Genomic DNA, 14,278 nt, shown 5'->3' on the forward strand with positions numbered 1-14,278 from the left:
AGCAAAATCTTACCAGCTGGAGATTTGTTTTCATTTTCACTGTTGTCACTTTGGATTCCTGACACAGTTTGTTTCTGTGAATCAACAAACTTGGTCATAAATATGAAGGGATAAGGAAGATTACCTAACATCAACTCCAGGAAGCTGTCCTCCAGGACTGCGAGCCTCTACTGGCCTTGGTGTCCATCTAGGATCCCCCACTCTGCTCTGCGACAGCACTTCCACATAACTCCTAGCCATCTACCTGCAGCCTCAGTGGCAGAAATGTTCTGCAAGTGGTTTCTGCCAGAACTTTTCTGGAAGAAAAGTTCTGTTTCACACATATGTGAAAAAAAGTTCAAATCTACTTATCTGACTACTGATCACCTGAATTGGCACAGCTTTAAAAGAATGATACCCAGTTTTGCAGAGGATGGGAGGAAATATTTGGGGTAAAGAGGGAACGGCAACTGACAATATACAAGAAAAGACTTAATCATTCAATACCTTTGAGAAGTAATCCTGAAGAAATAGAAGTATGTTTAGAGGATAAATTCCAACCCCTTCACTGTGCCTCCCTGGCTTTCTGTCATTACTGACCGCAGCCCAACTCTCAGGCCTCATTTCTGCCCACTCTCCCCCAGGCTCACCAACCTCCAGTCCGAATGGCCTTTCTTATTGCCTGGGTCACCTGCAGCAGCTCCAGATCCCCTTTAGACAGGCTGTCTCCTGCCCTTGAGAACAATCGGTGGATCCTCCATTAGCACTCATCCCAGGCCCTGTGGCCCTCACGCTAACAGGAGTGAGAGGATTTCCATGCAGCCAGGAGGAGGGGGAAGATGTGGTTCTGGCATCCAAATGTGACCTACAAAATATTTTCTCATAGCAGCAATGTTCACACTGATGGCTGGGGATGCGGTAACAACACTAGCAAGGTCCCGAAGTTATTTCCATGACAGATTACATAGGGTTTCTGAGGCTGGTTTCGGCAGCTAACACTCCTTTATTGTAATGCTGGTTTTAAGAGAAATTATGTCATGAATTTCAAATAACCAAAACAAAATCAACCTTAAAAGACATGGTCTGTTTAGAAAATAAAGACTGTTTATGTTAATAATAGGAGTTCATGAATCCCAAGAACTGTGGGAGCTCATTTTGAGAAAAGGCTGTAGATTAATGCTTTTCCATTTCCATCTTATACCCCAAGTCTCTTCTGGGGACTGAAAAGTTATGGAACAGCAGACTGTGGGGGAAATATTCCAAAGTAACACAAACTGAAGTAGAAAAATAACCTTTCCTGCTCTCAACCCTGGTTACTCTAAGGAAGATTCTGGAATGACTTTAGGGGGTTCTCCTCAGTCACTTAGCTCTGTTACCATTTGCAGACAGGTCTTATTTGACCAGGCTCAGATCCCTGGGAGAAAACACACAGTCACCCCAGCCAGTGCTCCAGTCAATCAGTGTTCAAACTGTTACCTGGTTCTCAGGGATGATCCATATTGTGACCCTCCCCAGAGAAATTAAGTTGCCCATATAAAGAAAAGAAAAAGGTAACAAAGGGCTTGGCCTGTTACATCAACTAGTTAGAGTACAACTTTCAGTCTGGTCTACCTTTTCAGTCTGTGGACTAGAGGATCACTGACTATCTAGCTACCTCATTCCTAGCAAAAAGCGAGCGTTCTCCAGAGAGCCTGCTTTACCTATGTAAACAGTTCTCTCCATGTCTGCAAAAACTGTTTTTGGAAGAGGCAGGGCTGCCTTTCCCTGCCCCGACCCTCTCTCCTCACTCTGAGTGGCTGCTTGACGCTTGTAAACACTTTTTCCTGAAGCCATTAAGCCTCATGAGCCAGTAAGCCAGGAAAATCTGGCTTTAGCATCAAACATATTTCACAGTCACAACTGCACCAAAAAGCCAGGTTTCATGTGTAAATTCTTCCTTGGTTGTCCTCCAAAACCTACTCATACAGAGGAAAAATCTAAGTGATCACACCAGAAAGCAAGGTATTCTATGTATAGAACACCTTGGGGTATGAGTAGAGTTCAACCCTAAGGGTATAAATCTCAACCCTCAGGGTATAATGGTTTCATATTTCAATCCTGAGGGTATAATAGTTTGATAGTGCTAAATTCCAGAAAAATAAAAATTTATCACCTAAAATCAGAAGAGATCTCAAAATAACAGAACGCTTCACTGGCTGTGCAAAGGCCCATACAATCAGGGATTTTGTTTTGGAAACAATTGCTCCAGAAAAGCACTGCTGTTGCATTAACAGAGGTGGGAAAATGATCCGCAGGAAAGGACACCAAACATGCTCTAACGTGCATGATGCAATGAGCCTGTGTGCACACATCTGTGCTCTGCTCTATTGCAATACCCAGAATCATTGGGTCCAAGAGTGTTGTTTCTATTTTAATATGAAAGGCCACAAAATCTGACTGCAAATGCTTCGCTATTAAGCCAGGTGCTTGTGATCACACAGCTGCTCCCTAATTCCCCCATCAGCCCTAGGGACCTCAAAGGACTGCAGTAAGCAAAGGAAATCAACCACTGGCATGTCTTCCTGTTTAAACCAAGGACTATCAAAGGAAAGCCATCTATAGAAACACAGGCAACAACAATAAAAACAACTTCTTGGCTTTGTGGCCTTGGACAAGTGACTTACCCTCTCTAAACTCCATTATCCTGATTTTACAGATGAGGAGCTCTTCAGGGCATCCTTCCGGGTTGGGGATTAAACATGAGGGATGCATGTAAATGCTTGACACAGGGTAAGTGAGTAAAGCATGTTAGCTGGTATATCCACCCTCTCTTTTAACGGCAAGCCTTTGCCAGATGGAGGACATAAAAATTCTAAGCAATGACTCCTACCTTGGCTTTGTCCACTTAATTACCTTTATTTTCTGAACAATTGTGTGACCAGGTTTGAAAAGAGGGAATTTTTTTTAAAAAAAACATGTAACGTGACAGAGGCTGGAATCTTTCTCCTTTATTTGACTGCTTAGGGAAGTCAAAGAACTTTTTAATTGGATCGTTTATTCCTCCGGGCTTGGAAGACAGTGCCCAGGAGCTAGCCTACTGAAGGGGCAGCTGGACTCTGATGGGTGGGGTATGAAAACAAAAGGAAGTGTATTTTGATGAAGCGAATAGGTTGGACTTAGTCCTATTATCTTTGGAGATCAGCAAATACACTGCAGCAAATTCTGCAGCTCAAGAAAATCTCTGGGTTACTAATGCAGGTTTGCAAATATAGCAACTATAATGAAATGGCTACTTTTAAATGATTTCCTATAATGGTGCTTATATATGGAAGCTTTTTTCCCTGTTGAAGAAATTTAATTGGAAAATGGCAAAGGAATAAGAAGAGGCAGACGGCCAGTTCCGCTGAACAAACACACGACTACGCTGTGTGAGCAGCTTTCATGAACTACTCCTTGTTGTGCCCAAGTGTTTGTCCTCCTGGGGGATCTGGCAGAGCTACCCCTGCCTGGTGCACCCTCCTCCTCACGGGCTCCGACCCCACTCAGTCCCCGGATTCCTGCTCGGCTGTGACCTCTGGGAAGCATTCTTCCACGCTCCTCCCCGAGGTTATCACCAGGGCCACTGCAGGCCTGCTATGGAGTCTTAACTGCACTGTGAGGTCTTCCCTGTGGACCTGTCTGCATCCCCCAAAGAACTGTGAGCTTTGGGATGGGGTTCATTCACTGCTGCTCAAGTATGTGAGTATCTCCTATGTGCAGGCACTGCTATGCTGATCAATTAGGCAGGTGAAGTCCCTGCCCTCGTGGAGCCTGCACTCTGGCATGACAGCCAGATAAAGCTTCATAACACACAAGGAAGAGAGTATAAACACAATCCATCCTCAGGGAGTGCTCCATGCTATGAAAGAAAATGAAGCAGGGAAAGGGAGGCGAGTGGCTGCAGAAGAGTGAGGGATGAGGCATGACTCTAGAGGGGAGGGCGGGGGTCCTTTGCAGAGACAGCTGCTGAGGAAGGAGGGCTCCAGGCGGAAGGAACAGCCAGCACAGAGCCCCGGGCAGGAGAAGCAGCTCAGGCTGGAGGAACAGGAAGCCAGGAGGCCAGAGTGGCTAGAGCTGGAAGAAAAACAGAACAAGTGGCCAAGGAGGAGGCCAGAAGCAGGGAACACCCTGTTGGCTGCGTGCTGGGAATCTACAAGTAACTCTAGGCTTGAAGGATTTGAGGGTGGGAGCAAAGTGACCTGACAGCAGATTCTGTCTTTTATCCCCAGTACCTAGCACAGCCCCAAGTGAGTCTGCTGACTAAATGAGAAAAAAAGCTTCTATGTGTGGACAGAGAACACGTGTCAGCACTGGGCAGGGAAGGTCACTCCCCTCCAGGAACTCAGTCTTCTCAGGAAAGAGGCTACCACCAGTTATAACTAACCCATGTGTTTTTAAGTGAGGGACAGAATGAAAAGAATAGTTTGGGAAAATGAGGATGCCCGTGGCGCCGACAGGCGGACGCTGGCTTCTGTGTGAGGACCAGTGCTACAGATACCGCCTCATGTCAGGAGGTCCAAGAAGTCCCACAGGAAAGACATCCATGTAAGTGGGTTTATCCCTGCACTTCCCAAATGTATTTAATTATGGAACTTTGTTGGAGTGCAGGTCACTTATTAATTCCATAAAATACAATTTGAGAGAAGTGAATAGAGGGATCAGTATAGGGTTGACACTCTACAATGATTAGCAATTTCCAGGCTGTTTAAATCTGTCTGGCTGCCTAAGGCGGAAGACAGAGTCCTGAAGCTTGGGGCTGCCAGGGTTAGAGATTTATGATGCCTGTATGAAGTCAGGATGTGAGTATGAACTTAGCATGCTGGTATGAACTTGGCACACGCATGGTCTGGTTGCAGGGAGTTGTGTGTATTGTAACATAAAGCCCAGAGTCTCGGTTCGGTTTAATTGGGGGAATTGTTTTCACTCCTTATGATACTTCTGCCTGGTTTAAGCTGCTACCAACATACAGCTGTCAATGACTTTGATGCATTTTATTTGGCCTTAGATGCAATCCAGACTACTGATTGCTCCTTCCTTATTAGAGCCTCTTCTGCCGCACTGGCTTCCAGAATACCACTCTCCTCATTTTATTCCTTCATCTTTGGCTGGCTGACTGGTGGATTGGTTGATTACCTCATTCATTCATTCCCACTACTATCTTTAAACACGTTATGTGCCAGGCCCTGTGATAATCTCTGAAGATATACTAGGAGATGAAACAAACATGCTTCTGCCTAGTGGAATTTAGTGGGAGAGTCAGTCAAGCAAATAAATACTATTATGTAATTTAAAATGTCAATGTGATAGTAAGATACAAATGGGGCAATGACAGAGTCAACAATTATCACGTGCAAACACCCTGATGTCTCCCAGCTGCTTTTCTTCAGCCCAGGTCTCTCCTCTTGGTTTTTTTTATCTGAATACCTACTGCCTTCTGAAGTATCTCTGCTTAAATACTTCAAGACACTATAAACCCATGGACAAACAGAACACACGATCTCCACCTATCATATAGTTCCTGCCCCAAGCAAAACAAAACTCAAAGCAAAACCACGGGGTCCTATTTCCTATGTGCCCTATTGGTGAGTGGCCCTGTTGTCCATCTATTGTGCAAATAAACTCTTATGGGGCATACACACCATTCCACCTTCAATCGCTTTCCAATCCTTCAGCAAATCTTGCCAATTTTACGTCTTTATTAAATCTCAGCTGCCACCACCCTAATCTGAGCAACAATTTTGCCCATCTAGACTTCTGCAACAGTTTCCAAGCTAGCCTCCCCAACTCATTCTTCATCTATGGATTCTTTCTCCACACTACAGAGTGATTGATTCAAAACACAAATCTGATGATCTCATTCTCTTCCCCCACTATTAAAAAATCTTTCAGTAGCTTCTTGTGGATCTTTGGGTAAAGACCAAACATGGTCTCTAGCATGGCCTGTAAGACTCTGCATGGCCTAGCTCCTGCCTACCTCTCCAGCTCCCCTCTTGTACCTCTGTGTCCTCCATCCATGATGATCTTCAGTCACCTCCTTAAATGCATTCCTCTCCCTCACTGGATGCTATTCTCTTCCTTGACCTGCCTAATTCCTACTGATCCTCCAGATCCTTCCTTCCTTCCTAGAGGAAGCCTTCTTGTAACCCTAGACTGAATCAAATTTCTTTGGATACACTCTCATACTACGGTGTTCCATAATGTTGTAGCACTTATAGGATTTTAATTAAACTCAAATATGTAATATTTGATTAAAATCCCTCTCCCCAACAAAATTTTAACTTCCAAGAAAAACTCATTATAAAACTCAAGAAAACTGACTATATGCACTCTTCTTTCTCCTGGTTCTTCTTCCCTCTCTCCCATACATGTAAACATGTCTGTCCTGAGATATGCTGCTCCTCCCTCTTTTGACTCCACACCCTTCGAACCACAGGGATGACCTTAGCCCAGATAACTTCAAAGCCTCTTCCCTAAACCTCAATCTCTTTCCAAATATCCAGGTAGGCAAGACCAGTGGTTTTGTAACATTTTGACTGCAACCCAGTTAGAACATTCATTTGGCAACTTACTGCCTACAAACATGCAAGAAACAAATTTCATGAAACAATACTGTCACTTGCTTTCCTATTAGCTTTCATTTAAAAATACTTTTTCATATAATTTCAAGACCCAATAGGTCACACCCTACAGTTTAAAATACATCGTACCAGATATTTACATATGGATATTTCTCTACAACCTCAAACATAATATGACTATTTCCCAACTCATTTCTCAACAAAACTTCCTTACTAACGAATATATGATCCTTCTCTTAGTCACTGAGGAACAACACATTGGAGTCATTTTGGACTCCTCCTTCTTACCCAACCCAAGTAGTTGTTAAAACCTCTTGGGGTTCTTCCACTGCAATGTGTTGGCCCCCATCCCATCCCTTCCATTCCCACCATCATAGTTCAGATATTACTGTAATTTGGAATGCTGTAATAGCCTTTTAAACTGCTTCCCTACTTCCAGAATTTTCAAATAGAAGTGACTTATGTTTGAATCACAATTGTATCAGAGCAGAAAGCTTCAGTTCCATTTTGACCAACAAGGTAATGTGTAAGGGACTGAAATACATGTGACTTCATCCACTCAGTAAACTCCTTGAAAAATTAAATTTTAATTCAGGCTGCCTCACATTTCTAAAATTTCTATTACAATCCAGAAACCAAACTCTGAGTTGGTGGTAACGGCAGGCAGACTCACCCATATCAGCAGTGACCATGGTAGACTGGTTTTCGGGGATAGAGACAGAGGTCTGGTCTTGGTCCATGCTTCGAGAGTCCTCGTTGACCTCGTGTTGGCTCTGGCTGAGTTCTGATCGCAGTTCTGAGTACTCATCTTCCTCCCTGAGAAAAAAGGAGAGTTGGCCACCACTGACAGAGGATTTAAGACAACCCCTAGAGAATATGTCTTTTAAGGACAAGAAAAAGACATTCAGAGAGAAAATAGATTTCTCCCCCAGGCCACATGGACCAGGATTCCTCCCAGCCCAAATAGATGGTCACACCTATGGTCAGCGAGTGAAGCTGAAAGGTTGCTTCTGTGTCCACATAACATACCCATGTACCGAACGAGATTCATCTATCAGCCTGCAGAAACTCTTCCTCTCTAAAGATTCCTGAAGAAACGAGATTTCTTCACCTCCTCAAATTCCGAGGGGAAAAAGAACTAAGACTGCTAGCACTGAGGCTACTGTTGAACCAAATAACTAAGAGTCTAGCACACAGCAACGGCATGCCCTACCACGTGGAGGGCCCACAGGAGCTTCCTTCTTGAAGGAGGCTGGAGGTTGGAGATGGGGTTGGAGCTACTGAGAAACCAGCACCTCATCTGTGCAGATCAAACTAGACGTTTTGGAAAGATATATGGATCAGCATGCCCAAGAAAGACGAGGCTAACTTCCCAAAGAAAGGAGGTAGAATTAGGGGGTGGGAAGAGAGGATGCAATGAGGAGAAAACGGAACACTGAATGAGAGAACACCACTCAGTGGCCTATTTCCTTTAATTTGCACTTGCTAACAAGAAGACAACATTTAAACCCCACCGTGTTTTATTTGTATACACACATCTACCTATTCTCAGCCCTTCAGGGGTCCCTCAACCTCTGGTCTCTTCATTGTACTATTAGCAAGCTGAGAAACTTAAAATTGCAGTATGTATTTCAGAGCACGTGCAGTGTCCCCTTCCCACACTACCACCACCACACATACACTGGACACAGGGATGGAGACAGCAAAATGAACCCTCTTTGAAGGATCTATTTTGCAAGTAAACGAGTAGGGGAAACTGTCAGGGGATTTAACTGGGAGTGGAATGCCCACTTAGGTCTGCTCAGCCTCAAGGGCAGGTTGTCTGTGAAGAAAGCTAGGAATCGGAGAAATCTCAGCTTGGCATTCATTTTAAGTTGTCAACAACCAGAGAAGAAAGTCTACAGTGTTGGACTGTGGGTAGACCAAGATGATGAGTGGTGATCTTTAGAGTTTAGGGAGGCAAGTGGGAGATACATCTATAAATCAGAGAAAGGTGAAGAACAGAAATCTTGGTTCTCTCAAGATATCAAATTTCTCCCAGGAAAGGGATTCAGCTGAGCCTGTGTTTTATAAGGTATTGTTAATAAAAGCTACCCAGAAATCTGGAAAAGCTTTATGTAGATATAAAGCCCCACGACATGCAAAATATGAATTAGAGAGTGGTGAAGACAAAAAAAAAATACAGACTAATGTTCTATGAATAAGTTAATTATTAGACATCTGCAAGCAAAAGTCAACAATAATTAGGTTTAGGAAAGAAAACGATTAAAAAGTACTCTTAAGTGCCTTTTTGGTCTACGGGACGATTGTGCACTGATAGATACATTAGCTCTCCTTTCAGTCAGCACTTAAAATTCAGATTTTAGTTAAGGGGAGATTTTGTGTATGATGAATAAATTACCTTGCTTGCATGGCCAACGTAATCAGCTTTGGCTCAGCCGAGACTTTTTTGCAGCCAAGAAAGCAAGTGATAAATGCTACTGCTGTTTCTTTGGTATAAATGGCATTTGTAAAATCTTTAATAGCCACCTTAAACCCTCCTGGCTTGCCAGATTCGAAAGTATACAGTTCCTGCCAAATCTCCTGCTTTGTACAGAATTACTTCTAGAGATTACTAGGATGAACTTTATAAAGGAGTGAATTGAGAAGGTGTGGGAAAGGGAAGCTGTTATTGTAGAAACATTCCCTACTGAGGTCAGAGCACAGTCTGAAGGAGAACCGTATCACATTAGGTTTTCTGTGTCACAACATGCAAACTAAAAATTCCCATTCAATGTATTTGAGCACCAAAACAAAGACAGGACCACAAACACTGCACAGATTCTGTCTTCAAGGAGACAAAGATGTTCACAACCCAAGAAGGATGCTGTGGGTGAACACAGGTGGAATATCTGGGGCTGCCAGTGGGGAGTGACCAGAGAAGACCTCCTGGGTGGAGAAGCACTCAAGATGAGTCTCAAGGCAAGTAGATTTCAGTTAGGTCACATGTGTGGAATAGCACAGGCAAAAAGGCTCAGAGGAGCTGCAAATGTGCAGAACTTGGAGGGGAACAAGCGGTTCACTATGGCTGAAACCAAAATATGGCACAGGATGGAAACATGAGGATGGAGAGGCACTCAGACTACTTGTTGACTGGGCAGTTTGAGCAAAAGGAAAACATATTGCACCAGAGGATGCAAATAATCAGGGTTAGATGGAAGAAATAAAAATACAATGTGGAAAGTCTAGGAATTCAGGGGAAGGAATAAATGTTGCCAAGATCTTGTGTGGAAACAGATAAAATGAGAAGAGGAGAAATGCATTCCAGCTATGGTAATCATTGTAAGTATTCTAGAACTAAAATAACACATGCCAACAAAGTAATAGTCATTAGAGGTGGAAAGCTACCTTGTGAGAACAGGGAAGATCTTGTGCCACAAGGAATGAGGTATAAAAAGGTTAAACTGAGCTTAAATATTACAAAGTTCATGCAGCCCCGTTGGGTCTCCCACTGACTTTCGTAAAAAATCATGGAGCTGCATATCCTTATCTCTCATTGGCATCATTCCTGAAAGGAGGCTGGAACCTGGGACCGGGAAATGACAAATTGTAAACTAACTCAATTTGTGACTGCAGTACGCGTGGCACACTGATGACCGGGGGTCTTCTCTACCATTCAGGAGCACTGTTCCATCAAGAGCAAAGGAGTAAGTAGAACACACTAAGAGTCCCTGTCAGTTTTGCAAAGACGAGGTTTGGAGTTGTGCTTCTGCAGTGGCTCTGCACAGCCTTGAGGACGCCTGGTGAGGCTGTGTGGCTAATGACACAGCACAACAGCATCTGAAGATGACTTCTGTTTGTTGTGTATACAGGCATTCTTCTCAAGCAATAACTTATTTCTTTGGGGAAAAAATGCCTCCCCAAAAAAACACCAACTGCTAATGCTGGTGATGAAAAGAGGAAAATGTAAAAACACGGAAAAAAAAGTGGCCATTTGAAACCAGAAAAATAGCAGCTCTGATAAAATGATAAATGTTGAAAGTGACACTCTGTAGTGGTAGGTTTATAATCATGGAATGATAAAGTTCTCAGGTGTCTCTCCTTGGAACATAAAGGGTCAACTCACAGGATTCCAAATGCATATTCTTTCATTCACTTAGAAGTGTCTGGGAAGTGCTTCCAAGCTGCTTTAAGAGATGCAACGATTAATGCTTGCTCCTAGTTTAAACAACATAACAAATGCTCCTAAGGAGGCAGGCATTAGATTGTACACTTGCCTATGTAATGACCAGCAGTGGCAGAAAAGTCACAGGCTGGCAGACTGGGAGGGATTTTAAAGACTGTTTTAGCCAGGACCACTACCTTTATTTTACAAACAAGACAAATGGGGCTTCGAGAGGCAACTTACCTAAGATTATGCAACTACTAGCACAGCCTAATTCCTAAATTTCACACCAATGAGACACTATGTAGTTGACTCTTGAACAACATGGATTTGAGCTGCATTAATCCATTTATACGCAAATTTTCTTTCAATAAATGTATTTGAAAATTTTTTGGAAATTTGTGACAACTTGAAAAAACCTCAGATGAATCGTGTAGCCTAGAAATACAAAAAAAAATTTTAAGATATGTCATAAATACATGAAATATATACATTAGGTTGATGCAAAAGTAATTGTGGTTTTGCTTTTGAAAGTAATGGAAAAAACCACAACTGCTTTCACACAACCTAATAGATACTAGTCTATGTGTTAACTGACTGCTTATGTTATCTGTAAGGCTTCAAGTCAACAGTAGACTTTTTTTTATTACTATACTTTAAGTTCTAGGGTACATGTACACAACATGCAGGTGTGTTACATATGTATACATGTGCCATATTGGTGTGCTGCACCCATTAACTCGTCATTTACATTAGGTATATCTCCTAACGCTATCCCTCCCCCTTCCCCACAATAGGACCCCAGTGTGTGATGTTACCCTTCCTGTGTCCAAGTGATCTCATTGTTCAATTCCCACCTATGAGTGAGAACATGTGGTATTTGGTTTTCTGTTCTTGCGATAGTTTCCTGAAAATGATGGTTTCCAGCTGCATCCATGTCCCTGCAAAGGACACGAACTCATCCTTTTTTATGGCTGCATAGTATTCCATGGTGTATATGTGCCACATTTTCTTAATCCAGTCTGTCACTGATGGACATCTGGGTTGATTCCAAGTCTTTGCTATTGTTTGTGAATAGTGCCACAATAAACATACGTGTGCATGTGTCTTTATAGCAGCATGACTTATAATCCTTTGGGTATATATATCCCCAGTAATGGGATGGCTGGGTCAAATGGTATTTCTAGTTCTAGATCCTTGAGGAATCACCACACTGTTTTCCACAATGGTTGAACTAGTTTACAGTCCTACCAACAGTGTAAAAGTGTTCCTATTTCTCCACATCCTCTCCAGCACCTGTTGTTTCCTGATTTTTTAATGATCACCATTCTAACTGGTGTGAGATGGTATCTCATTGTGGTTTTGATTTGCATTTCTCTGATGGTGAGTGATGATGAGCATTTTTTCATGTGTCTGTTGGCTGTATGAATGTCTTCTTTTGAGAAGTGTCTGTTCATATCCTTTGCCCCTTTTTGATGAGGTTGTGTGTTTTTTTCTTGTAAATTTGATTGAGTTCTTTGTAGGTTCTGGATATTAGCCCTTTGTCAGATGAGTAGATTGCAAACATTTGCTCCCATTCTGTAGGTTGCCTGTTCACTCCTATGGTAGTTTCTTTTGCTGTGCAGAAGCTCTTTAGTTTAATGAGATCCCATTTGTCAATTTTGGCTTTTGTTGCTGTTGCTTGTGGTGTTTTAGACGTGAAGTCCTTGCCCATGCCTATGTCCTGAATGGTATTACCTAGGTTTTCCTCTAGGGTTTTTATGGTTTTAGGTCTAATATTTAAGTCTCTAATCCATCTTGAATTAATTTTCGTATGAGGAGTAAGGAAAGGATCCAGTTTCAGCTTTCTACTTATGGCTAGCCAATTTTCCCAGCACCATTTATTAAATAGGGAATCCTTTCCCCATTTCTTGTTTTTGTCAGGTTAACAGTAGATTATTAGTAGTTAAGGTTTTGGTGAGTCACGAGTTATATCTGGATTTTTAACTCCACAGTGTAGGGGTTGGTGCCATTATCCCTCATATTGTTGGGACTTTTTTAACTCTTACTTTAGGTTCATGAGTACATGTGAACGTTTGTTACGCAGGTAAACTTGGGTCATGGGGGCTTGTTGTACAGATTATTTCATCACCCAGCCCAGTACCCAATGGTTATCTTTTCTGCTCCTCTCTTTCCTCCCACCCTCCACCTACAAGTAGGCCCCAATGTCTGTTGTTCCCCTTGTTATGTCAATTTGTTATCATTTAGCTGCCACACCCAGTATTCTGTTTTCTATTTCTGCATTAGTTTGCTAAGGTTAACCCACAAGACATGAGCTTGTATTTTTTATGACTGCATAGTATTCCACGGTATATACGTACCACATTTTCTTTATCTAATCCGTCATTGATGGGCATTTAGGTTCATTCCATGTCTTTGCTATGGTGAAGAGTGCTGCAATGAACGTTTGTGTGCATGTGTTCTTTGTAATACAATGCTTCATATTCCTCTTGGCATATACTCAGTAATGTGATTGCTGGGTTGAACGGTAGTTCTGCTTTTAGCTCTTTGAGGAATCGCCATACTGTTTCCCACAATGATTGAACTCATTTACACTCCCACCAACAGTGTATAAGTGTTCCCTTTTCTCTGCAACCTCACCAGCATCTGTTATTTTTTGACTTTTTAATAGTAGCCATTCTGAATGGTATGAGATGGTGTCTCATTGTGGTTTTCATTTGCATTTCTCTGATGAGCAGCAATATTGAGCTTTTCTTCATATGCTTTTTGGCTGCATGTGTATCTTTTGAAAAATGTCTGTTATTGTCCTTTGCCTACTTTTTAATGGGGTTGTTTTTCTCTTGTAAATTTGTTTAAGTTCCTTATAGATGCTGGATAGACCTTTGCTTGATGCATAGTTTGCAAATATTTTCTCCCATTCTGTAAGTTGTCTGTTTACTCTGTTGATAGCTTCTTTTGCTATGCAGAAGCTCTTAAGCTTCATTAGATTCCATTCGTATATTTTTGCTTTGTTGTTATTGCTTTTGGTGTCTTTGTCATAAAATCTTTGCCCTTGCTCCATGCAGAATGATATTGCCTAGGTTGTCTCCCATAACCCTCATATTGTTAAAGGGTCAACTATAATGTCATGACTGAAGGAAAAGATATTTCATTATTTATTAAAGATTCCTTCTCATTATTGGTTAGGGGTAAAATTATTTAATCAGAAGAGGGAAAAGTCAATGGAAGTATAATTCTTACCATGCTTTCCAGACTTCAAGCTCAAAATACTATGGAGTCAACAGCATTTGACAGACTGTCATGTCACTATCCACATTATCTCTCTCATTTTGGGTACACGTTCATGCCTTCCACTGTATTGGAATGATTTGTGGAGAAGACCCAGATGGTCAACTGCCTGCCTTGACAGCTGTCAAGCTGTCAGTCAGCTGTGGCCAACTAATCCACCCTACTTGACCTGGTGTTTTTTTGGGTGAACTGCATTCTTTCTTAAATTAAAAGTAGACTTGTCTTTAAATGGCTGGCTTTCTTTTAAAGAACAAAGTTTCGTTTTTGTTTT

At 42.1% G+C, this 14,278-nt stretch overlaps 1 protein-coding gene across 2 annotated transcripts in view; it reads right to left on the reverse strand.

Annotated features, from left to right (window-relative positions):
* Nucleotides 1–14,278, reverse strand: part of MCC (MCC, WNT signaling pathway regulator) — a 466,526-nt gene that overhangs the window by 86,274 nt on the left and 365,974 nt on the right. For both annotated transcript variants that reach the window (XM_025387469.1, XM_025387470.1), the window contains one exon: nucleotides 7,249–7,391. In XM_025387469.1, the coding sequence (XP_025243254.1) occupies nucleotides 7,249–7,391 (143 nt within the window). The remainder of the gene's footprint in view (nucleotides 1–7,248; nucleotides 7,392–14,278) is intronic.

This window comes from Theropithecus gelada, chromosome 6 (assembly GCF_003255815.1).
Source record: "Theropithecus gelada isolate Dixy chromosome 6, Tgel_1.0, whole genome shotgun sequence".
Classification (NCBI taxonomy): Eukaryota; Metazoa; Chordata; class Mammalia; order Primates; family Cercopithecidae; genus Theropithecus; species Theropithecus gelada.